Genomic DNA, 26,251 nt, shown 5'->3' with positions numbered 1-26,251 from the left:
TTTTTTATGTGAAGCTCTATTCCTGTAGCACTGTGCTCTGGAATGTATGATCTTCTTTAAGAGACAGTTTCTTCTAGTCTGACATGCTACCTGATTGAGCAAGGCCTTCCTTATGCTTCAGACAGCTTAGGAAAATGTTCCAAGGTGCAAATCCACTCATTTTACTGGCTAGATGACAGTGAATTTTAGCTGTCCCATGGCTGTGTTTGTTAGCAGAAAGCCCTCCAACTGCCACTGCCTTCTGCACTGCCTCAGGTGCTGGGAGAGAAGCTGATTTTGTATTCCAGAGTCCTGTGCTTCTTTTCCACTCCATGGTGTGCAGCCTAACATAGAGCCCTTCTGAAAAGGAAAAGGAATTTGTGGGAAAAGGTGCAGACTTTGCCAGGCTGACTTAGTCTGGCCTCGTGCTGCTTCTGGGTCCATTTCATTTTGGACCAGTTTTATCATTTGAGTTTTCAGTCCTAAAGCAAAAGAAGTAGAAAAAGATGTAGCAAAAGAGGTCATGGACTTTAAAGAATTAAGTTTTTAATGTGTGTACACCAATTCAGTTTTGATAAGTATTTAATTTATTTCTACTGCTGTTGTCTGTAAGTTTTATTACTTTGTTCTTTCAGAAGTCTTAAGCTGTTTCTTCTCCAGCTGTTCCGCAAAAACTCTTCCTATGCTATCCACTGATGCCTTCCTAGCCCCAGTCACCTGCTAGAGTCTCTAAACATGTGACTCGTGTTCCATTTTAATATTAATCTTTGTGTGATTGCTACATCTTTCTATGTTCCTTTTTTGTTTTTATCATTGGGTTGTAAATTAGCTATTGTCAGATCTGGCTCATTGAGTAGAACTTTGGCTTTTCAGTTTCACACTGAGTAATTATTCCATCGTTTCCTGGTTTACAATCCTTACCTAAAGGAAGAGGTGAATGTGAAACCCTTAAATGACTTTGTTGAAATAGTTGTCTACAAAAGAAGTTGCTTCTAAAAGCAGTAATGAAAGTATTGCAGTGTGAACGATCTGGTGTTGCATTCTCTGGTTAACATGGTGTTTAGTTGAATCACTGATTTTTATTTTTAACTCTGTTTTTTAAGAGAGACGAGAAAATACTCAAAAACACTGGGGGCTTTATTAAAGTTGGCATACTTTGCTTAATGCAGTAAAATGTATTATTTAAAAATAATGTATTATTTAAAAATAATTAAAAGAGTGCATTTGTGAATAAAGCCACGTCTTATCTGGAATTAACCTTGAAATCTGAACAAACCTGGCAAATAGCCTTTCTTACCTAAAAGTACCCAAACCTACATGAGTTGTGCTTTTACTGCTCTGCTTATGGAACATCTGATGGTGGTAAAAGCAGATTTAGGGCTTTCCAGAGCACTTAGTTCCTGCTAAAGATGCTACAGAATAAAAGAATGGACTTAGCTGCCAACAGAGGACACTCTTTCCTCCAGTGTAAAAGTTACCAGGGGTGTTGTTGAGAGTAAAATCTTGCTTTAATGAATTTTGAAGTGTAGAATTTGAGGTTTGGTTTGCTCAGAACCTCATTTTGTCCATTCAGCTCCCTTTGTTGGAGTGAATTACCTTTCCCAAGTAGGTCACCTCGGTTAAGAGTTTAAACCTCAGATTTCATTCTGGAATAGTTTGTAAATGTATTGGTGTCTAACGTATGGGAATTGTACGTGTTGGGCTTCAGTCTCACCCTTTAAGGAATGCAGGGTCACAGTGGACCTCAAATGGCTGAAGCCGTGGGTTTGGCCATAAGGGATGTCTGTCGTTGCTGTGATCTTTCAATACAGCAACAAATAATTGCAAAAAAAGCTGAAGAGAAAAACTTAAACTCAGATGTTTTGTAATTGTTGCATTGATCCTTTAGGCATGTTGGGAATGGATGGCATGGAGTGCCAACATGTTACCGGTGTTTTGAAGGAAACTTTGTCAGGATTACAGGACTACCCAGGTCCCAAATATATCATGACCAAAATAACAGTGTTTGGAAACCAAACCAGTAAATAGTAGAGAACAGAAGCTTTGAAAATGGGCAGTGCCTAATTCATTTTACAGAAGGAATGGTAGACTCATATCATCTAGATGAAAGAATGGGTTTTTCAGTATCTACCTCAAGTGTAGGATCACTTAATATGTCTTCATGGAGGAGTGTATTTTTGTAACATTGTTGAAATTTCTTAGTAAAATATGCCTTAATTCTTAAGTAAACAAATCCTGTGAAGTCTTTTAAAGCAAATGTAAATTTCACAAGTGTAGAGGCTGCTATTAATATTTTGGCCATTCCTGTGGTGACTTTTTGATGTATAATAGCTTGGAGAACATGAATGTGTTCTTAATTATAATACCTCATCAGTTCTGTTTACTGCTAATTATTTTACAAGATTTAGAGAAGCATTTAAGATTAAGGTCATGGGGTTACTTGTGAAGTTCTTGGTCCAACCCAACGTAGGTGAACCGAGCAGGGAAATTTGCCCTGAATTTGCCTTTGGCAGGTCCTGTGGGTGTCTGAGGCAGAGGGCTAACCCAACTGGAAAGAGCCTTTTAAAGGGTGACTAATACCTAACTAAATTACCTTTTTTAGAGGTGGGGAAAGTTGATGTCAGTAATTGGATTTCTGTATTTTAAGCTTATTAAAAATAGCTTAAAATAATTTTAATGATCTTATTTGTGGGGTATCCTCTGTACGTATGTTAGTACTTCAGAGTGTTTGATTGTGTCAATAATGGACAACTTTGTGGGGGTTTTTTTTCATGTTTTGATACTTCAGTCAAGGCATTACCATGAAAAAACATTCAAAATTTTAATTAATCTTCAAATGCCTAAATAGATTTGAAATTATTTGGTGAGAACTGAAAGAAACCAAACCAAACCCAAAGTAACCCCAAAACCAGCTTACTGTGAGGGAGAAACACCTTTACTTAATACATTGTCTTAACTGAGGATGAGCTGAATGTTTGAAACAGAGCATTTCTTTAAACCTGGAAGTTCTGTTTCTGAAAGCATGAGTGTCCTGGGGTTGAATACTCCTGCAGCTATGCATGTTTCACAGTGCAAAATGGAATTACCAGATGCCATATTCCTCTTCTGTGTGCATGACTTTCCCATTGTATTTAAAACAAGGAAGTCTATAGAACAGCATAAAACAGGACACATGGGTACTTGTGCAAGTCAGACTGTTGCACTGCTTCCAGTGCTCTTTGCTTTGCTGTAACTGGTTATTTTGAGATGAGACTGGGGAAGCTGGGATGCTGAGGCAGAGACCACTAGATGGCCCCACTGGTTTTTGCTGGGCTATGGGTAATTTCTGCATCCCTTGTCAGAATCTGCCCAGGATTATCAGGGAGCAGAGTGGTGGTGAAGTTGGCTTTCAGACTAAAATGAGGTTAAACCTATACATATTCAAAAAAATAAATTGATGCTGGAGTACAGATACTCAAAATCATGAAGACATTTTCAAACCCTTTTTGCATGTCAGCCTAAAGTCAGCATTGGTTTCAAAATGATGTTCTTAACACTTTGTAACTTCCTGTACCTACCTACGTTTTGCATGTGAGGAGGAGTAAGGTTTTACTTGAAGTAAATTTGACTTAAAATTCTTGGAAGAAGATAGGAAGATGGGAACATTGGGCTTGTATTCACCCATGTGCATGCTGTTCAGTTGGTTTGTCACTCACCTGTGGGATTAGTTGCAGTTCCATGATGAGTGCAGTTGGAATATGGCTCAGGAGCCTTGCTAAAGGTAGCTAGTGTGACTTGTGACCATTTTTGTCTGATTTCTGGTGTGTCCTTTCCCACCAGTAACTAAACCAGTCTTTCCATTTGCTTGTAATTGTGTTTGCTGTTGCACTGTACATTTTTCATGAGCTGGAGAACTGGGTTAAGATGGTGGAATGTCTTCTGTCCAGTCACCATCTGTCTATAAGAAACCAGTTTTCATTGGTTTTGATGGATCTTTGTCTTTGAAGAAAGGAGCTTGAACAGTACTTTCAAATTTTGTTTTGTTACAAGAACCTTGGTGTTCTGCTAAGCAATGTCAGTTTCAGGGGATGGGCCAGTGCAATGAAAATGGTTGCAAGAGGAAATTTCTTTGATTTCCCACCAGATTTCTCTAGTGGTTTAAAAATTTCAAATGGAATTCATGGATCCTGAAAGGGTTTTTTGACTGCTAATATTTTCTCCCATTTTTTTATAGTTTTGGTTAAATTTTCTTTTTTTAATTCTTGAATTGATTATTTTACATTGTTTCTGATAAAAGTAGATATTGTGGACTGTGTAACATGGAATGAAGCATCAGTTACATGTTTAAATTATTTTCAAGGTACAGTAGTTGAATGTCTTAGTTTAAAGCAATGATGTGTATTCCAACAGCGTTTTTCTTCTAATTTTTCATAAAGAATCCATTCAGATGAAGAGTGTCAAAAGGAGTCTACGAATGAGACACCAAGATGGCAGTTCCACTGGGGAGTGAGAGGTTGAGGAAATGGACTAATGCATGAGTGCTGGGATGTCTGTCCAAGAAAAGGATGTTAAAACGTGGACTCTCATGTTATAAAACCAGAGAAGATCTGGGTTGTGATCATCCTATCAAAATGGACTTTGCATTTGAATTAATCAGTGACTATCCAATGATGGATCTGTTTGAGAACTGGGTGGCAAAATTTTCCTTTTGGGTTGTTTTTGCATGACAGGCAAATTAATTTGGTAAAAGATCTGTTGCTACTGCTTTTGAGAAAATGTAATTTATAAAATGAATTTAAATAAAAGGTTTTGGTTTATTTCACACTTTGTGTTTGTCCTTTCTGGCTGAATATCTTTTATTGAGTTGATATTGAAGTGGGTTACATTTTTGGTTGCTATTAAACTGAGAAATACTTTAGCTAAGTACTGGAGGCAAGGTAAAATTTTGTGCTATACTTGGTATCAAATGTGGTTTTCATTTGCAAATTATGTTCACTTTGCCATGACTTCCAATGAATTTTTATTCACTGGCTTGTTCATTCAGGTGCTTAATATGAGGGGTTTTCAGTACTTGGCCTATTGTCAGGGCACTGCTGCTGAACTTTGTGAAGTTATTTTAAGATGGAATTGATACCAATTGAAGGCTGAGAAAATACAACAATAAAGGAGTACTTGAATGTTTTGTGTAACTTTTTTAGGTATGTTCTTGGGTTGTGTGTGGGTACAGAAACTTTTCAACAGATTTCCTGGACTACAGACTTCCTGAACAGTCTCTTTGGTCTTAAAATTGTTCTGTGCAAGTGTCCAATCTGCTTCACTGCTCTTGCATGTAGCCTTAGTGTCACAATACTGTGCCATGTGTTTGGTGAGAAAAAAATGAGTTATTTTTGATATGGCTACAGATGACATACATATTAACCTTTGCAAATGAATTCTAACATGGTTCTAATATTCGAAGTCATGATTTCCTTACAGGTTTCTAGTGGATCTAATAATTTAACTGTAGGCATTTGTTTTCTGTATGTTTCACTTGAAACTCAAAGTTGTCTTTGTTTTGTGCTGGAGGGTCAAGATGGTAAACCTGGTGCTGAGAGAACCTTGAAATTATATTTGAAAACCCAAACAAAATCCTGTTCATTGTCTGTGTTTAACCATTTGCCTTGCTCAGACTTTTTTTGGAAATACCCATTTTTGCCATTATGAGTTGCTCATGCCTGTTCCATCCAGCCATTTTGGTGTACACACTTGCCCCAGTTTGGTTTTGCCATGTGTTTTTATGGTGGAGTTGGATTCTGGGACCAACCTGAAGGGTTTCTCATTCAAATGAGTCGATTTTCTTAGTGTTACCAGAAAATGCTTGGAATGGTCTTGCATTGTGTTTTTTTAATTCTTGCAGTTGAGGTGCAAGGAGTCTTCTGTGAATTGGCAAAGTGGAGGTTTTTTTAATGGCTTGTGGCATTGGAGAGTTCCTAATGAAGCCCCTTGTGGAAAGAGGATGGATGGTTGTAGGAGATAAATGGCAGGTCTGTGAAGGAATTAAAGGGGATGGTGTTGGTTCTTCTGGTTGAAGCCAATGGTTCTGGGCTGTTGGGATGCTGCGGCATGGATGTTCCCATAGAACTCCAAACTAGCCCATTGCCCCTTTGTCCTCCAGTGGTCCTCCAGTGACTGGTGGCTCTGTCTTGTTCTGATGCTTATGAATATGCCAGATGTTCTTGTGCTTTAAGGGGTTGGTTTTGGTCATGGAAGACAACTGGTAGTCAGAATCAAGTGGTCAGGGGATACTTGGATCACCTCCATTCCCTTGGTGATATATCCTCTCAATTCCAGGATATGTCATGTTGGAGATGTCCATTGATTGAGTTGCAATTCTGCAGCTTGGCTATTGTGCAGCTTTAAAATTAATTTGTTGTGTTAAAATCTTGTTAATGACCATGAATGGGTTAAGAAATTGCATTAGAAATGAGCAGTTTGATGGTGTTGGACTGGCTTGACCGCAGTGCCTCGGTGTAGCTGATGGAAGTGGTGTGGCTGCTGGATTTGAGTTTTTGGGGGAACCACTAGGGAGGCGCTGTGGAGCTGGAGGGCAGCTCTGTGCAGTTGGCTTGGGAGCGGGTGATGCTCCTGTCCCCCCCTGCCAGTGCCAGCACTGGGGGGCAAAGGGAAGAGCTCTCTTGTCTGGGGATTCTGCCACCAAACTGGGGGGAAGCTGCCCCTTGGGTGGGGTGACCCCCAGGGTGGGCTGCTGCTGCCTGCATGGCTGTGAGCTCCACTGCCATGCCTTCAAAATGGCTTGTAACAGCACCACTTCCTGTCCAGGGAGGAAGTAATTTTAGCCCAGGCACTGAAATATTTAACAAATCTTTAAAACAAAAGGCACAAATTCCATTTCTTTCTGGCTTCCAAAGGGTGCCTGAGCCACATGGGGTTAAGGTGCCCCTTGAGCTGGGGTAGTTGGAAGGAGCCAGGGCTGTGGGGTAGCAGGAACCCTTTTAGGTGGAGGCTCTCTCTTTTTTTGGTAGAAATGAAGGGGTGGGTCTATGGTACATCACCTGAGTTGTGGGGTAAATGTAGAGAGTGTCAATCAAAGGCAGAGCTCAGAGCTGGGAAGGAGCTCTAGATGGCGGCTGTGCCTTAGAGAGAGCGCGCTCAGCTCCGTGCCTTCCCCAACACTTTACGCAACTTTCCCTAACTTTCAGGCAGCCTCAGGGGGCCCCCACAGCCCCTTGCCTCTCCTAGGCACTAATCGGGGGCCGAGCGGACCTTTTTCGGGCAGAAAAGCAGCTTTTGAGGGCTCCCTTTTCGTGCCTTGCTGGAAAGAAGAAGCCGTGGAGAGAGCCCAGGTCGTTGTTTTTCCAGCTTAGAAGCCATGGCGTACCTCCATTTTTGTGCGCTCTCCTAATGAGCTTTTTCCCCCGGACATTTTTGTACTAATTACCGCTTCTTTTGCTTTATCGGCAGCATATTTTTGGGATTAGAATATATATTTTTTTTTCATTTTTTGAAATTTGTATTTTATCCGTATAATTACAAATATTTTGGATCTGATGTTTTTCCACTACCCGAAACTAATATCGACTTGGTCCTGGCGGCGGTGCATGGATCAGGTAGGTGAGCAATTAATAATAATAATTTTTAGATTTCTGCCGTTTTGAGTACTTTGATTTTCGACCGATTTGTGCTGTATTGGGATGACGCAATAAGATACAGAGATTATTTGCATCCAGTGTTACTTTGGGAAAGTTTGCAGGATGCTCCTCTCCTGTGTTTATTCTCGGATTTTTCTTGTAAAAATGATTATTTGTTTTAAATCTCCGGTTTGCCGTGTTGATCAGTGCTGTGTATTGTTATAACAATATCATTGCAGCGTCAGGACTTTGTTCCTGATAATGAAAGCCAGTGAAACGAACTGGGACCTTACCTTTCTTTCAACTTTTGACAGTAAATACCTGGGCACAGGACTTCAAAGCAAACAGACACCCCTGACCCCCTTTTAATATTTAAGAATAAAAAGATGATGAGAAATAAGGACAAAAGCCAAGGAGAGGAGGGTTCAGTCCACAGCAATGCATCGAGGTATGACCTATCAACTTTCTTTTTTTTTTTTTTTTTGTAAAACCTGTGAATACCCTGTTTACTTTGACAGCCTTGGGTTACTGTCAGTGCTTAATAGAAAACATTTTACTGATTTTGCTTCCTTTTTAAGGAATGACCTTGAGATTGTTAGCATGCCACACCCTAATTTTTTTGGTAGCAATTTCTGAAACTTGTGTTGTGACTTAAGGGCCCATGTCCTAGGCAAAAGGTACTGTACCTTTATTCAGGGCAGCCCTTGCCCCTATGTGATGTTTTTCCAGCTTTTGAATTTCAGTTTTTAGGGTTTTTGTGCTGTGAAAAATGACCTTGTCGGTTTAGCCATTGCTGCATTGCACCATTTTACATACAAGGCAAATTTTTCTTTGAAGAATCTCAGAAGTCTAAACTTTAACTGAGGGCCATACAGAAGCCTGGTGTAGTAGTAAATTATAGTAAATAGGCACAAGAAAAAGTTACATGAATGAAAAAAAGCTTATTTTAAAATATAAACTGGAAAGTGCCTGTTTGTCGGATACCTCTTACTTCAAATTTTATTTGAGCTTGTAGAACTTTGATTCTGTGGAGGTATTTTAGAATATTTTTATACAATTTAACCAGACTTTGTCCTGCTGGTGATGGCATTTTGTATTCTAAAACATACACTGGGACTGTTAACAAGAGGCACCAAATGATTTGCTTGTTTTGTTTAACGTATTTTTACTCAGGATATTTTTATTTATTTTTGTGAAGTAATGGGATTCTTTACAGATTTTTAGAAACTTAACCTTGATGTGGGAAAAGTATGAAATACTGACAATGTTTGTTTGCTTGGAATGCAGAAGTACAATTACCAAATCGTTCCTTTTGTATTTAAAAGGTCGGCTCTTCCAAAAATTGGAAATTAAACTACATTCATTTTTGGGGTTTGGTTTGTAAATATTACTGAGTTTTGCATTTTGTTAATTTCAATTGAATCTTGGCCTGTTTCTTTTTCTCTGGTGTTGTCTTCTTGCATTTTTAACCGACATTAATAAAAAAGAACTCTGAACTGTCTGTTGTATCACATGTGCTCTATGTGATGTTCAGGTGTTTGAACAGTATTCTTGATGTCCAGTATTTAACCTTCCTTAAGCACACGAACTTGAAATAGTGTGGCAATATGTATATATCAAATTATTGTAACCTTCTAGTATAAACCTGGATGGTGTTCTGGGTGTATTTAAAATTCAGTCAAATTTTAAATTTTAAAATAAGTGTGGGTATGATTGTTTAATTTGAAATTATTAATAACTAAATTAGCCTCAGGGATTGTTGAAGCACTTAAACAGAGCTTTTCTAATAATGCAGTTTAAGAACACATCAGATTTTCATACTGTGCTTTCTTTACTGTAAATGCTGCACACGAAATATTATGTAAAAAGTCACCATTTATAAAAATTATTTTTCAGATTATATAAATTTTTATGCTTTTTTGAAGTGGAGATTATCAACAAGAGCAGCAATAGACATAATTTGTTGAGGAAACTGAAAATATTTTACCAGTGTTGGAAAGGAATAGGAGCTAAAATCTGAGCCATGTAGCAGGAGTCCCACAGGGGATTTTGTCCTTTGGGATCTGAGATTTGCATAGCGTCTGGTGTGCTTTTGGGGTTTTCATTGAAAGGTTATTTATCATAATTGATCCATTTACATTTAACACCTGTTGTGTGAGGTTACCCTTCTCCCCCTTCACATCTTTTTTTCTCTAAATTAACCTGCTGTGTGTGACACCAGCACACCTGAAGTGTGGGAACCATTGAGCACAGGATATTTGCAAGTGAGCCCTGTTGAGCTTATTTGTGAGGTGTGAGTCAGCTCAATGTCATAAAATGGGCTTTACTTCCTGAGGTTGACCTGAAGTAGGGGAAATGATTTCTAGGAAGTAAAGCCACCACTTTGCTGTATTGAAACCCCGAAATGCACCGGTGTCTGCACTTCACATGCTGCTGAGACCAGCTTGGTATCCATGGAGGTGCCTGAACATGGAAGCTGCACAGTCCTGGTGGGAACTCTGGATGGTGGAGGAGGTGGATATGGCCAGTGCCATTCACCTGGGCTGGAGAAGGGTGTTAGAGTGGAAGAAAATACAGTTATTGCACACCACTGTAGTGCCCTAACTGAGGAATTGACTCGTTCTTTTCCAGTTCTTAGGGAATACAAAGGCCTTTGCGGAATAAACAAAAATGTTTGAGAATTGTCCCAAAGCAAATGATTTATTCTTGGAGAGAGAGATGGTGTTAACTCTTTACAGTTTGTAAGCTGAGGCTTGTACTCCTGCCTCTCCAGGTGCCCAGCAACACCTGTCCTTTGTGCTTTGACAGTAAATCCAACTTGGAGCTGAGTGATTTCATGCAACTTTAATGCCCAAGGTAAAAGTTTCTCTGGGTCTGCTGCAGTTCCTGCTGACCCCCACCCGTGTGCCTGAGATTTGCATAAGTAATTGAACACAATCTGCTGTATTTTCTAGCATCTTCTATGCTGCGTGTCTGAAAGGCAGGTAGTGTGAAGGTACACCATTCATGGTCGGCCCTCATGGGAAATGCAGAGGCCCGAGGCAGGCTGGGGCCCCCCTGAAGCCCAGGAGTGAGTTTTGCAGGGATAGCAAGTAACAGGCGTGGATACGTAGTTTTCCTTTCCCTTGGCCTGTATCTGTTGCAGTTGCTCTCCCATCTCAGAAATACCCGCCGTGGGAACGGTTTGAGCTGCAGATCCTGCGAGGCTGGGCCAGTCCTTGTGTCTGTATCCAGCTCTGGGCTTCTCTAGCATTAAAACATCTTTTTTTGGGAGAAAAATAGATTGCAGTGGGTTGGTTCCCAGGCCGTTTTCTGTGCAGAGCTGGAGCTCCGAGGCCTGAAATGGCGTGTTTTTGCTCAGCAGCCACCTCCCAGCGCAGGGCTTTGCGCAGCACAACACCCTCGCCTGACGTGGCAGCCATTTTATGGAGATGTCGGTGCACACGAACCAGCATTTGGCCGAGGGGGGGAGAGGAGGGAAACGATCGCGCTAAGCACAAACTGCCCCCGGTGTGTGGCGTCGGGACCGGGGGACAGCCTGTTGTCATTGGGGTAGCTCCGGGGCCGGGGCTGGCGGCTCGGGCGGGCGGCGGCGGCCGGCGCTGTCACAAAATGGCTGTTCTTTGTGCCGCACTGCTCGGGCGCCGCGGGAAGCGGCCGCGGGGTTCAAAGGCCGCCCTGCGCCGGCCGCGCCGCCATTGGCTGCGCGCGCCGCGCGGGCCCCCGGGAGCGGAGCGGGCCCAGCGCGCCGGGAGCGGGCGGCTGCCGCGGCCTCCCCCCGCTTCCGCTCCGCTGCCGGGCGTGGGCTCGCTCTGCTTTCATTTTAAGGGGTTTTCATTTTAATACTGTGTAAGCTATTTTCAGCAGTCACTTGAAAAGAAGCAGGGCTATTTTTTGCTGCGGATTTTTTTCTTTCTTTTTTTTTTTTTTTTTTTTTTACTTCAAAAGGAATTGTAGAATGCCATAGTATTTTCGGAACATCTGTCTTATTTTCTTTTTTCTTTTTTTTTTGTTTTTTGTTGAGAGGTACAGCTTTCAGTATCCTGAAATCACCAAAATTCACTGTTTGCTTTCAGTGTATATTTTGCAACTGATTTTCTTTCAGCTGAGTAGAAACATTGAACACATTTGTTAAAATGCTTCAAACTGTGGGTTTCAAGTTTTTATCCGGGTGACGAATTATTTTTTAGCTGTTGTGGCCATGTGCATGTGCCGAGGCTTTCAGTTTCATTTGCACCGCTGCATTCTTCAACATGGATCATTTTTTCTCTCTCCCTTTTTAAGCTTTAACCCTTTGTGAAACTGTCCAGAGCCTTTTTTGAAAAGGAAAAATGCTTGATCAGTGCGGGACACAAAAGGAATAATGTGCAAGGAATTCATATGAATCATGATGTAATCTGTGTGCAGCACAAAGGAGATTGTTCTTGTTTTGCTTTGTTACTTCTGTTTCACATTACCCTCATGAAGGAAGTGTCTCATCTAATTACGCATGCACAATCCTGAGGCTTTCAACTCCTCTGTTCCCTGTTTTGTGATTGCTGCCAGAGATGGATACAGTATATACAGTGCTATAAAAAGAGCTCACCAACTGCAAGAAGCTACATTTAGCTCTAGTTCATTGTCTTCTGGATTGTTCTTTTTTTTTTTTTTTTAAGTTAAACATCTTAAGCTAATTAATCAAATTGCATTGATTTTCTAAAATGCATGACTTTTGCTGAATAAAAATTGGAAAATAGGAATAAAGAGCTCACCTGGGTAATTGTGTAACCCAGTTCCTGTGGCACAGCTTGTGCTGGGGCTGGGGCGTTGCCATGGCTGGGTGCACGTGTGTGCAGGCATGTTCCCAACTCCAGGAGTGCCTCCAGCCAAGGGCTCAGATCGCAGACAGGAGCCTGTCAGCCTTTCTGTCGGGTTGATGTTTCACCTGCTGCACTCTGAGGGCAACATTTGCCCTTATCTGCATCTTCTCCCACTTCCCCTAGTGCTGGAGCCGAGCTGAGGCTCGGTGGTGGCGTTTCCGAGAACGCGGATCCGGGCTGTGCCTCGGGAGCAGTGCTGGGGCTGCCATAACCACGTTTCTGTCTTCAAACAAACACTTCCACTTGGCAGCTTTGACAGGGCTTGGAAGGAGGGACAGGAAGGCCAATCTCCCTAACTCGGTATAGGAATAAACCAATTCCTGTCTTTGTTTGCGTGTTTCACCCCTCAGAAAGTTGCTCATAGCACTAGCAGGTTACTGAGCAGCCAGACCTGTCTCTGAGGAGTTTTTACACAGGGACATCTCTTAATTCAGGTTTATCAGTGCTGGTGTTGAGCAGCAGGTGAAGTACCTGAGACAGCAAGCAGGAGTCTAGGGACTGATCTGTGACTTTCCCATGCCATGGACTGGCTGCTTTTGAGGTCGAGACAGCCCAAGTAAACCTGCTTTGGGTGGGTTTGGCAGCTTACATTGTCATTGCATCTTCCGATACATAACCTGGAGGTGAGTGTATCCACTCCATCTTGTTTCAGATTGCACACGATAGTCCCAGCAGGAATTGCAATGTTAAATTAGGCTGCTAAGTTCAGGAGATGGAAAAGGCTTCTAAATCTCTCCTTGCCCCTAGCTGAAATCCAGCTCAGGAAGGAGCTGATAATGGCTGGAGAAAGCTTCTGTTCTGCTTTATCTCTTCTCTCCTTCAAGGAAAATAAATACAAACAGCACAGCACTGGGGGAGGGGAAGGCCTGGATTACCATAATTAGATAGAAGCAGCCTTCCAGCAAAGGATGTGCTGTTCTACTGACATGGTGTCTTACATCAATCTTTCTCGTGTGCTTTTATTAATAGACATGTGCTGAAATGCCACATGAAGATGCTCTTTCAGTAGGTGCTGGTGTGTATGTAAAGCCCACTTTCACATCCTGTAGAGGAGACTTGAAATCAAAGAAAAAAAAAGCCCAGAGAAAATGTTTACCCCTAGTGACTTGCAGTGAAGCTTTTGTAAGTCTGTCACACTGTTAATGCCTCATTTTCCTAGAGCAGGGAGTATCTTTTGGATATAAAGAGCCAAATGTTGCTGATTCTTTCCAAATGTGCAGCAGCTTATTTTACATTACAGCTTGTTACATTGCACTGCTGCTAAATTATAATTTTCAATCTTTACCTTCCTTTATATTTACCTGTGGGCTGAGATAACCTACTCTGTACTACATGTGCTTTTCTTACGTTGACTGATAAGGGTTAAAAATTAAAAAGTTTTTAACAGTGATCTCAGATTCCTTTCTGGAATTGTGCTGGAAATACTGGCATGGCTTTTGATCTTGGCAGGGCTCAGTTCAGTGTGTCTGCCAAGCTCCACAGACGGGATGGGATGGGATGCTTAACACTTCGTTGCTCACCAACCTTTACCCCAGCTATGAACAAGGGTGTTGCAATGTCAAGAATCCATTGACTCCAGAACACCCGACTGCTTAGGAAAAAGCCGTGTTGCAACTATTTATGCTTCTTGCAAGTATTGTTAGGTATAGATGACTTAAAAGAATTGCTAATACGTTAAGTATAGGAGTAGTTTGCATCTCTCTCATGGGGAGGAATCTCTGTACTTCACTGAGGAGCTGTCACCAGTTGAGATTTGAATGCCATGTGCTGTCTGTAAAACTTTAGGCTTACATCTCTTGGTTAAGAACAGCTTTTAAGAGTCACTTGGAATAACCCCCTCAGGCCAGATCAGGCTCCCTTATTCTGAACTGCAGGTCACCTGGAACCATAAAGGAATTTCTGCACCATCATGTTCCTGTTAATGAGGTTTGGGTCCTAAATTTCCATATACACTCCATGTCTTTAATCTGAGAAGTTTTAAAGGCAGTTTACAAATGTTAAGGGAGAAAAAGCACACGCTTTTTCAGTACTAATTGTGTGTGCACACTCCAGCCCCCCTCGTCCATCCATACGTCCTTTGCCAATGGGATGCACCAGTGTACAGAGTCCCCTTTGTGCTGCAACTGAGCCTCAGCCTGGCTGTCCCCGGCGGGACATGGCGCAGCGGTGGCTGGAACGGGAAGGGCGGAGGCACAGGGACAGCCCTGCCCGCTGTCTGAGGAAGGGGTGCACCCCCGGGCTCCTTGGCTGGGGCTGAGGAGGAGCTGGGAGCTGCCAGGATCCAGCAGGGCTCCGCCCGCTGATGTGGGATGTGGAGCCCGGAAATGCTTCGGAAATGCTTGGCTGCCTCCCGGGGAGGGAGAGATGGGCCCTTTCAAACCCTGAGAACTGCAATTATTCTCCCCTTTCTGTGCAGGGAAAGGGAAGGATGCTGCCTTGGAGATTATCAATGGTGGTCCTTAATCAACCAGACAGGTTTTGACTCCTTTTGTCCCTCTGCTGTTTTTTTTTCTTTTTTCCTCTGTCCCCACTAAACATCCCAAGCATTTTCAGCCTCTGGCTTAAAGATCAGAGGGCAGAGAGAGCCAGCTCTCCCCATCATGAATGAATTGCTCTTTTTGCTTGCTTATGCAAACACAACATAGTGTCTTCCTAGTGGAGGAAAAAAAACCCCACCAGCTTTTGGGAGGTCTGTATCATTCCAGATAGCCCAATGTGCTTTGCTGAGCTCTAGCAGATCAGCGAGGGATATATTTAGCTCTGCCTTTGGCAGTTGGGAGTCCTGTGCTGGGATAAGTAGCAGTGGCCAGAATAGCCTGGAAGTTTGCAGACACAGGTGGATTCTCCATGAGAACTTCTCACATGCCTGTTTAAGGGAAAAAAAAAAGTTGCTGATCATAAAATGAAGTTACAGAAATATTTTTATGCTGCTTTAAAGAACTTGTTGGTAATCTGGAAGGGCCAGCCCTATCACCTCGGGAGTTTGTTGTGCCCTTTTAAAGCTGGCCCAGATTTGGACAAATCATTTTTTGAGTATTCAAAGTTGTTTGAGACTCACTCCTAAACAGTACGAGGAGCCTGGTTGTGTTTAGAATATTCTAGTTTAAGTTCTTGCTTGAAGATCAATATGTAGAAGTACCATGCATAGGTACGGAGAGTAGAGGAGCCAGGAGTATTTTTCTTCCTTCCCTTCCCCCATTTCTTCTTTTCCCTGCAGGAAATAAACTGGGAAATGGATGCTCTTTCACCAAATGACCCTTCTCAAGGCTTCTCACTCAGAAAATATTTGCCTTGGGAGACAAACAAGCACCAATCACTTTTTAGCAGACTTTCAGAATAAAATCAAGGGAACTGAAAAAGCTAGGAATGCATTTATTTATGTTCAGTGTCACAATCTGTCCTTTGCTTGGCTCTCCTGCACACTCCATGTGCCGTGTCTGTCTGGCCTTGTCTATGATTACTGTGGTATTTGCTCAGTCCTCTGTGCTACCCATATTATCTCTTCTTTATCTAGTGATCTATAACTAGAAACCATCTTGTGTTCCTCTCCCTGGCTTGTTTAGCCTAAAGGTTAAATTTAGTGCCTTTTTACTGCTACCCTGTGACTTGAGTGCACATATCAACACTGATGGTGCTTGTTTGTATTTGCAATATATGTAGCCATTTCATATATGTTTATATAGAAACATAGAATGGTTTAGGTTGGAAGGGACCTCAAAGATCATCTCATTCCAACCTCCCTGCCATAGACAGCGACACCTTCCCCTAGACCAGGCTGCTCAGAGCCCCATCCAACCTGTCTCACATGCTTCCAGGGAATGGGGCATTCACAACCTGTCTGGGCAACCTGCTCCAGAGTCTCAGCAAGCTCTCAGTAAGGATTTTTTTCCTAATATTTAATCTAAACCTACTTCCTTTCAGTTTGAAGCCATTCCCCTGTGTCCTGTCACTACATGCTCTTGCAAATAGTTTCTCTTCATAATAGGGAACATCACATTTATAGATCGGATATTCAAAGGAAATGTTTAACAGCAGCCAGTCCTCATCTCAGTCCATGTGTTTGCCCTTTCTGTGGTTTGTCACTGTGCTTGTGTGTCCCACAGTTTGTACAGGTCACTTTAGAAAGCCAGACCTGTTTAAATAGTTTTAAGTTGGTGGCCTGCACTGGCCTTGCTGCTCTGTGCTTTGGAGTAAATCTCAGCTTGGTTCTGCTGGTGGATGGGAGTGGCAGCTGGCAGCCTGAGCTGAAGAGCTGTGGGGGCCCAGGAGCCCCTCTCAGGTAGAGTTGGCTCTGCCAGACACCCTTCAGCTCCTCTAACCCTGGGCTGCTCACCCCCTTCTCAAAATCCAAGAGATTGGAAAAGACCCCTGAGATCATTGAGTCCAAGCTATTGTTGCATTGTCCACTCTGCAACTCACCTGCACTGCCAAGTCCAGTTTTATTTCCACTGTTCCTGTTACTGTAAAGGCTTGGGCCTGCCTGGGCTTAACTGGCAGTGACCTGCTGTTTCTCTGGGCTGTCCAGGTGTGTTATCAGGAAGACCGGGGGGTCCAGCCAGTGCTGGGAACAGGGGCCGCAGGGGGAGCAGGGATGGGAGTGGGGAGGGGCTGTGTCCCAGCCACCTGCCCAGGGCATTCTGGTGTCAGTGAGCTGCTGATGTGCACCTGGGTGTCACCTACCCACAGCACTCCTGACGCTGTGGCCAGCCATGCACAGGAGTTAAATATAACGGTTCCTGCTGTCATCCAGCCCCTGATGTTATCCAGCCATGGGATAATCTGCCAAGGTCCTTCTCCAGCCTTCACAGGGCGGCTTTGCTGGTGCCGAATCCCTGCAGAGCTTGCGAAGCCCAGTGGAATGTTGCTGTTGGGATTCAAACTTGTTTAGATTCAAAACATTCACAACAGTTCCTAAAGCTGGGAGGAGCTTGGCTTGTGGGAGGGTGTTGGGTTATTAATCCTCCTTTATTCCCCTGTCTGAATTCAAGTTCTGTCCCTCAAAAGCCACCTTTTAAACACTGGAGCAGAATGGTCCCAGTTAGAGCCATTCCCCCGTCAGTTCTTGGTTTCACAAATGCGTATTGGGGTCATTTTTTCAGCTGTCTCACACCTTCTGGAAGCAGATCTACTGTTTGTTCTTACTGAGAACTTCTAAAATGATCTGCTGTTTGCAAAGATGATTCCCTATAAAAGGAAGTCATATGTGAAATATTAAATGCAAAGTCTGGAGGCTTCAGGCATGTGGTAATTGCCTTTTAAACTCAGACGCCTCACTGTAAAGGGTCTTATCGCTGCCTTGCAGTTACTTATTTCTTGGAAGGATCATGTTCTTCTTGGTAAGGCATGATTTAGTTTTGCTCCCCTTCAAGTCAGGAGCAGGCTCTTAATTAAACCAGACTTACAGCCTAAAGTATTTCTTAGAAACCAGAGGAATGTATTTGGCTGAGTCTTTACAATCTCAACTTTTTTTAGGAGTTTCTTACTTCAAAGAAATTACCAATGGTCCATCTGTTGCTTTCTTTTCATGTTCATGGGTGTTTTTGGAGGAGGGTGGTCTGGCTGAATTGTGATTTTTGTGACAATTAATTATAACTTGTTTCTCACTTTTAGTTTAATTGGAAGTAGGTCTTGTTTGGATGCAAACTCAGGGGCATTAAACCAGGACAAATTCCAAAAATAACTTCTGAATGAGGACTTAGGTCTCAAGGTATATACAGTGTTAGGCCTGATTTGATACCTAATGTTACGAATACATTATATTCTGTTGTCAGGTAGAAATGCTTCCTGATTGTCGCAGTGACAATTAGAAAGGATTCTTTTATGAAACAGGCCTTTCAGTTATTTTTTTTATCTGATCAACATAGAAAAGAAGATAAACACATATTTCGCCTCAATAACAGGTTGTTCCTTAATAAAAAAAAAAATTATTTGCAACAGCCTTCAAAAGGACATAACCACTTCTCATCTGTGTTTCTTTCCTTAGTAGGAGAAGCAGGTGTGCAGGCAAATATCTGCACATACAGGCCACCAGAGAAGTCTCCCTCTTTTTAGATGACACAGTTCACAGCCTGAAAAAAAGAATTACACTGTTCAGACAATGTTGTGGATAAAGCACATGAATTATGGCTCTTGATGTGCAGAGAGCCTGTGTCCCTGTGTCCTTGAAATAAAGCTTAAGGCTTTGAGGAACAAAGAGTTCCAGAGTGGGAGGAGGACACTAATTACTGTTCTGCTTCTAAACAAATACTGTCAGAGCTGTCTGGCCTCAGTCTTGCCTGGGCTGTTAAAATTCCATCCAGCTACTGCTCAGAAATCTGACTGAAGGAAAAACTGTCTTCCTCTTCCTTGCGTCCCTGTGGGACACAGGACACCAACATGCCTCAAGCAGAGCCTGATGTTGTCACTTATGTTGTGACAGCAGAGGTTTGGATGCCTCCAGATCCTGTTCCTTTGTGGAGGCCCGGTGGGATGGTGTCCTGCTGAGCCCGGCCCATGGACACCATCTGTCCCGAGCTGCTGGAATGCCATTGCCAGGAGCAGTGTGGCACCACCATGGGTCATGGCTGTGGCACCACCACCGGTCATGGCTGTGGCACCGCCATGGGTCATGGCCATGGCCCCATCGCAGGTCACGTGTGTGGCACCACCACAGGTCATGGCTGAGGCAGTGGAGGGCTGTGGTGGACAAGGGGGGCAACTGTTGTAGAGCCCACAGAACAAGGCGTGCAGTGGGACACTGTGCCTTTGGTTCTCGTGGATAACCTCCACCCATGGACAGGGCCTGGGCAGCCTGGCATGGCCATGGTTCAAATTGAATTTCCAGCCCTGCTTGTAGGACACAATGTGATAACCCAGCTCCCTCAAATCCAGGCTGGGACAGTGAAACAACAACCACGGGTGATGGCTGCCCCCGCTCCTTGTGGAAGGGGCTCCCTCCCCTCAGGCTCGGAGGGTCGCGCTCCCCACGGTTCCCCTTCCCCGGGGCAGTGCCAGGGATCCATCCCAGGGGTCCATCCCAGGAATCGGGCTCAGCCCCGCGGTCGCAAGATGGCGGCGGAGGGGCGGTCGCGAAATGGCGGCGGCGGCGCCTGAGGGCGCGCGGGTGCTGCCCCCTGCCCGCCTCCCGGCCCACAGCCGCGGATCCCGGGATTGTCCGGCCGGGAGCGGGGCGGGCCCGAGCACATGGTAACCCCTGCCGACTCGGATGGAAATGTACATGTGCACAAGCTGTCTTTGGGTTGGGTTTTGTTTGGGTTTTTTTTTGTTTTGTTTTGTTTTTGTTTTTTTTTTTGTTTTTTTTTTTTTTTTTTTTTGGTTTTTTTTTTTTTGGTTTTTGTTTTTTTTTTTTTAATTTTTCTTTGTATTCTCCCTTGAATCGTGAAATCTGAGCAAAGCCTTTCACGTGCTTTGTCACTTTTGTACGAAAGTAGAAAAAAAAATTAAAAATCTGTTTAATCCCTCTGCAAAGTTTCCCTGACTCTTCTTTCATAGTGTTGTGCGTAAGTGAATCCTTAAATATCACAAACACATCCAGCTGCCAGTGGAAAACTGACTGGGAAAGCGCTGCTCCTTGTTCCAAAAGTTTGTGGCATCATCATTGTGTTTTTGTTTGTGGTGGCAGTGGGCTTTGAATGCTGTCTTGCCAGAGCACACGTGTTAAGGTGTCCTGAGATTTCAGTTTGGTTTTTTGGCTCTTAAAATAAAAAATATATATGTTGGGAGTGATTGGCAAAGCTATTTGAATATTTTGGCCACCTAAAGTAGTTTGGCCTCTCATTGTTTTGTTGAGGAGCCTTTATTTAAGGGATGCACTGGGTGTTAACCCATTTTTATATAAAGATACAACAAAAAAAAGAAAAGGGGTGGGGGGGCTACACCTACTTAGTGTTCTGCTCTCCCATTATTGGCTTGAGAAATGCAGTCTGCACAGCCCTTTAAAGAGGAGCTGCCCCAGACACAAGCCCATATAAGCTTCTTTCTTCTCCCCTGTTGCTGAATTAATTCTTTTTGCAAAAAACATTACATTTAACATCATTCGTGGTGTTATAGGTATAGTGGTTTTGATACTGGTCTTTTCCAGAAAGTGGATATCAGGTTTATTTTGAACCACTGGCCACACTAGGATGCACTGGAGAGCCATGCTGGAGCAACTGCTCATATTTAATATAACAGGATGGTCTGTGGATGCTGCAGCCCCCGCTGTGCCTCACTCTGCCTCGCTCCAAGACACTCAGATCCTCCCAGGAGAACATGTGCTGCTGGTACTGATGATGCTTCTCCTCACCTACCACCTCTGCTTTTGTTCTGGTGATGACCAGGAGATCCTGGACAGGGATTTTTGGGGCTGCACTCTCACCCGTGTTCACTGCCAGTCCTGGAAAGGAATTGCCTCTGCTGCACAATGCCGGTGTGGGGTGTACACACAGGGTCCACACTTGCATTCAGGCTTTTCCAAACCTGTTGTTGTGGCTCAGGATGTGTCTCAGGTTTGCTCCCTGCATATTTCACAGCTGTGTCAGTGCAGTTAAAATGTAACCTCTTCTTTCTCTACCATTAGTCACTCGGCATCCGAAGAAGCCTCTGGCTCTGACTCTGCAAGCCAGTCTGAAAGTGAGCAGGGCAGCGAGTCAAACAGCAGCTCCGAGTCCTCTGAGAGTCAGTCTGAATCCGAAAGTGAATCAACGGGTTCCAAATCCCAGCAGACCCCTCCTGAAACCAAAGAAAAACCAGCCTCTAAGAAGGAAAGGATAGCAGATGTTAAAAAGGTATTACCCCTGCTGCTCTGCACGGACACGTTACTCCTGTACCCACCACGGAAGGACCTCAGTGAAGCTGTGCCCAACTTCCTGACCACTTTGCACATGGACCAAACAGCCTCTGACCTCCAGTGTCCCCAGGGGCTGTTTGGTCTGTGTGCTGGAGCCCTGCTGCTGTCACCCTTCAGAGCAGGAGTTGCTGTGTTTGTGGAACAACCCCTGGGGCACCAAGTAGATGGTGACAGGGCTGACTGGTGTGAATGAGAGGCAGGTGCCTGTCATCAGTACATGATTCTGTCATTTCATCCTCTCCCTCTTGTCTTTCCACTCCTCTATCCTGTCTCTCCTCAGAACCAGTAAAGCTTCCCCATGTGATAAATCCTCAGGAAGAAGATTTAAAGTTTGTCTAGGGTTTGAAGTTTGAACCACTTTGGTTTTCTTTACATTACTCTTCCTCTCAAAAAAGCATAGGAAAAACAAAACAAAACAAAACAAAACAAAACCAAACAAAAAAAAAAAAAAAGGAACTTCCATTATTAAGTCCAGAACAGAACAACAGAACAGTGCTTCTTTGTTGTGGTTTTTTTTTTTCCCTGCACCTTCCCAACTCCTGTCTAGGAATACCCCTCAGATAGTCAGGTTTTCACTCCACTTGCTGTCCAGCAGGAAAGAGGATTGTGGGTGTTACTGCTCATGGTATCCCTCTGCACACCCCAGGGCAGAAGCTGCACTTCAGGTACCTGCTTTACCTGAGGGATGGAGGCACCTGACTAACACAGGGCAGTGTGAGGTGAGAGAGAGGAGCCCAAATACCATTTGGAGACAGGAACTCAGTGAACTGAGTTCTCTTGGGAGGAGAAAATTCTGGTTAGATCAGCTTGTTTGTTTGTGGTATGTAACCATCCTGTTGTTCTTATCTGTGGGTTGCACTGGGCACAGCTTGCTCCTGAGAGTGAGTTTTATGGAGAAAGGTGCTGTGTGTGTAAAGGATAAGGAGGAAGGACAGTGCTTCCAGCCTGTGCTCCCCACAGACCTGCCAGTAAGAAGTAAAGGATTTTGTTATCACCTTCTCCCTCCCACAAAGCTCCAGGCTGCTGGCTTAATCCTCCAGTGTTTGGACTGGCAAGGGAGGATGAGTTTATAAGGCAGTTGTGGTAACACCATATTAAAATCTGTGGTTTATTGTTGATAAGTGTGCACCAAAGGAGGTCTTCTCTCCCTCTGAAGGATTCTAAGAGCATGTCCCTAACAATAAATGTTAACATTATCCTGTGAGGAAGTGCATCCATACACAGGGTGATAATTAGCACGGGTGAAACATGAAAAGGTCAGGACACCCTCTAATAAGAAAGCCTCTCCCTTCCTTAATTTCTTTGTTAATGGGTGTCTTCCTTAGCTGGGTCTAACCTAGGTGTGTTGATACATCTTCCCCTTGAATAACCAATGCAATTAATTATTATATTATTGTTTATTTGGTATTTGTCTAGATACACCCATGAAGGCGAGGTTAATCTGTGTTAGGTGCTATTAAGATTTGTCATGGAAGTTGCTCACACATTCAAAACCCATGCCATTTAATAGATGAAAGGACAAGCTCTTCAAATGGTTTGGGGAGGGAGCATTAAATTTGAGGGTTTATTCTCCTTTAACAAAGGCAGAAAAATTGCTGGGCTGCAGCCTCATATCTGTCACACTCTCAATCCCATCACTGCTACATCTGGCAGTGTAGTTTGATTTCCTTTTCCTGCCAGTGGCTAGCAGAGACATTTGAGGATTGGAGAGAGAGAGAATCACAAGGAAATGAATCTATGTAGAGCTCTAAGAGCTAAGAGCTCTAAGAGCTCTGCTGAGGGAGAGAGGAATTGCTGGTGTAGGAATTTGAGGGGCCTGGTGGTGGTTTGTGTCTGTCCTGTAACTCTTGTGTCCTGTGTCACCAACACAGCTCTGCCTTCATCCCCCTTAGGGCATCCATTTTGTGTCCCCTTTTCCTGCCCATCCACAAGAACAATTGCATGCTCTTATACACAGTGTATTGAACTGGTGAGGGCCTCATTTAACAATAAAGAGCACAACCACTGCCATCAGTCACCTCTACAGATCCATGTGTCCTGCACTGCCAAACCGCATTCCCATCGGTGCATTCAGGAGAGAAGCCAGTGGCCACTGCCTTGCCTTTCCAAATGACAGGGTATCTTGCTCCATTTGCCATCCAGACTAGGCCACAGAATTCACCTTTGAAACTGCAGCTGGCCATGTCTACAGGCAGCTGGAATTGTGCTGGAAAGGAATTGTGCTGGAAGCTGTTAGTGACAGAGAGTTGCCCTGCTGAATTGGTAGGTCTGTTCATTCCACGTCCAAGGTGTTGCCTCCATTCCTTTGGCACCAGTTCTTCAGGCTGGTTACCTCAACAATCTGTCCTTCAGCCTGAGCGAGCTGGAGAGTGATTTGTGCCTCAGTGGAAAGATGACCACTGTAAAGATAACACTGAGATAAACACATGCTGCTTTAGAAAGGTGTCAAATATCCCAAAACAATAATAATAATATTTTTCAGCCAGTTTTTTTAAAATGTCCATCTACTGGTTGCTAATTCCCTAATGGTTTTTAGTTGATTTTTTTTTAAGCCACCATCAAACTTCTCTAAAATGTCAAAAACAATTGGGGTGAAGCAGGCCTTCTGATGGTCTGTTTATTTTGCAGATGTGGGAAGAATATCCTGATGTTTATGGGGTTAGGAGGTCAAACCGAAGCAGACAAGAGCCGTCACGATTTAATATAAAAGATGAGGTAAGGAAAAAAAAAGGATGAGGGATTACTGAACATATAAAACCAACCAAAACCAAAGAGGAAAGGGAGGTCTCAACTGCATTGCCTTGTAAACACTGAGTCCCAGTTTGGTGCATGGATGTTGGAGCTCACAGTTGAAGTCCCAGTCCTGCAGCTGGATCCTTGGCCTGACACCTCTGGAGTGAGCCGGACACTGCCTGGGCTGAGATCTGCATGCACTGATCTGATTGCTGCAGTGGGGCATAATGCTGTAGGAACATCCTGGAGAGGAGTCTGTGTAATTAAAAAAACAGAACGAGACCAAATTGCAACACAAATGCCACCAGGAATAAAGGAAGGTTCCCAGAAACACCTCATAGCAACAAAACAGTCATTATTGCGCATCCTGGAATGGATCCCACTAATAAATGCATTTGTATGTGTGCAGCTTTATGACCGATCACTTTTCTTTGGTTGAACTTTGGGGAGTCTTTTATGCTTCAGTTGAAGGTGACAGTGGTCAGAGCCTGGCAGCCAAACCTTCTAATTGTTCCTGTTCCAGAACAGTGTTGGGTTTTTTTCTAAAGATGCAGAAATCAGGTTCTGCCTTCATTTGCATCTGACAGGTTTTTCTGCATGGAGCATTTCATCTGCAGGTCTTCAGGAAGGTCGAGTAGCTATAGCAGAGGGGAAGGAGAGCCAGAGAGAGGCATCTGTGGAGAGCTTGGGGCTTGGGGCTGGGAATCTGAAGACAAGCAGCAGACTTTGAGCAGAGCAGAGGCCCAGTGGTGCTGTCTGACTCAGGCTGTTCTTTCACACCAAGATGTGTGTTCAGATGCTCTAGGGGTCACACGCAGGTCTCCATCTCCTTGCTCTGGTGCGTTATTGCTGAGCCTTGGTGGCACCCCAGTGCCACCAGCTGCCCCCCAGGCTGCTGTGCTGGCTGTCCTGCAGAGCAGAGCTCAGGAAGGGGCTCAGGGTGCACCATTGACGTAGCTTTTGTTTTCCTTTTCAAGTTGGCAGAGGCTGGGCTGGCCGGCCGCCCCTCTGTGCGATGCCCCGGCATGCACTGTGCCGGCGACCTCACACCCACCCCAGAGCTCCGCTGCACACCCCCCTGCCCTCTTAGGGGCACAGGTAAGTCCCTTCTTTTTTTGTTTTACAATATTACGTGGTTTTGCAAATGTTGTTTTCTTTTTCAATATCTTTATTTCATACTACTTAAGGTAAAATTTAAAAAAAAAAATTAAAAATCTGAGATGCAAAAACTTTGCTATACCACAAAATATTGTAAAAAACAAAAAAAAAACCCACCCCAAAAGTCCTCCAAATAACCCTCACTGCAACTTCTGTGAAACAGCTGAAATTAAAAAAATTGGAGCATGCCCTCACCCCTCTCTCCCTAAAGCAACACTGACTGGTCCCCACAGGGCAGCTCCCATCTGCAGCAGAGTCTGTTGGAGGGTGTGACCTGTCAGGAGCACAGTGCTGGGGCCTCGCAGAGAGCAGGAGGAGATGGAAAGTCTTGCTTTTGGAAGACACCAAGAGAGAGGAGATAGCTTAGCTCAAGCCTGTGTGGTGCTGAGCACTTCTTGCTGCTGCTGGAGAGGGCAGAAACCCTTCAGGCACATCTGAAGACACTTTTTGCCTTCACAGGGTTAATCCTGTCTCCAGTGAACTGCACCTCTCCTTTCTTCTTGGGGCTTCCTGCACAGTGTCTGGGGGCTTGTAATTGCCTTCTTCCCTATTGTTTCTCTGCAGATTAGCTAAGAGCATCATGCAGGCAGTGTGGCAGGCTCAGAGACCAGAGCAAGGGTGGATGAGCCATCCCAGCTCCCTGCTCTGCCCCGTGACTCACCTGCACAGAGGTGGAGGTGATTCAGGTTTTGGGGCCCTGCTCAACACTGTGTCCTCTGAGAGCAGCACTCTGAGTAGGGTTATTTGTGTGTTAGACATGGTTACCTTCTGAGGATTTCTGGGCTCATTGTGTAGATGTCTGAGGTGTGATCAGGGAGGGTGATAACTCATGATCAATATCCAGGCATGGGCTGAGCCATTGGGGAAGCGAAAGTGCAGCTTTGCATAGGAGCACAGATCTGCTCAGAGGCCCAGAGCTGTCTCCAGGAACAAGAGAATGTGTGAGTTTTTTAGTAAAAACACTACTTCCCCAGGCATTTTCTTTGTAGTTAATGAATCAGCTTCAGGTTTCAGCCAGAGGATGTGAGGCGTGCAGAACCAGGTGCATTTCAGAGTATTTAAATTGAAATGGGGGAGATTTAAGTTAG

The 26,251-nt window shown here is 43.9% G+C and overlaps 1 protein-coding gene across 9 annotated transcripts in view; it reads left to right on the top strand.

Annotated features, from left to right (window-relative positions):
• CHD2 (chromodomain helicase DNA binding protein 2) overlaps nucleotides 1–26,251 on the top strand; it is a 90,298-nt gene that overhangs the window by 28,126 nt on the left and 35,921 nt on the right. For 5 of the 9 annotated variants that reach the window (XM_018913946.3, XM_009090022.4, XM_030228282.2 and 2 more), the window contains exons 5-8: nucleotides 4,395–7,565; nucleotides 7,901–8,034; nucleotides 21,003–21,210; nucleotides 23,901–23,987. In XM_018913946.3, coding sequence (XP_018769491.1) covers nucleotides 7,973–8,034; nucleotides 21,003–21,210; nucleotides 23,901–23,987 — 357 coding nt within the window. In that variant the 5' untranslated portion in view covers nucleotides 4,395–7,565; nucleotides 7,901–7,972. Of the gene's footprint in view, nucleotides 1–4,368; nucleotides 7,570–7,900; nucleotides 8,035–21,002; nucleotides 21,211–23,900; nucleotides 23,988–25,027; nucleotides 25,104–26,251 lie in introns of those variants that run through there. The other 4 variants (XM_030228281.2, XM_050978660.1, XM_050978661.1 and 1 more) reach the window with 4 other exon arrangements.

Source organism: Serinus canaria, chromosome 10, assembly GCF_022539315.1.
Source record: "Serinus canaria isolate serCan28SL12 chromosome 10, serCan2020, whole genome shotgun sequence".
In the NCBI taxonomy this organism is placed as follows: Eukaryota; Metazoa; Chordata; class Aves; order Passeriformes; family Fringillidae; genus Serinus; species Serinus canaria.
The sequence above is the reverse complement of the archived record's forward strand: the minus strand, read 5'-3'. Positions and strand labels throughout refer to the sequence as shown.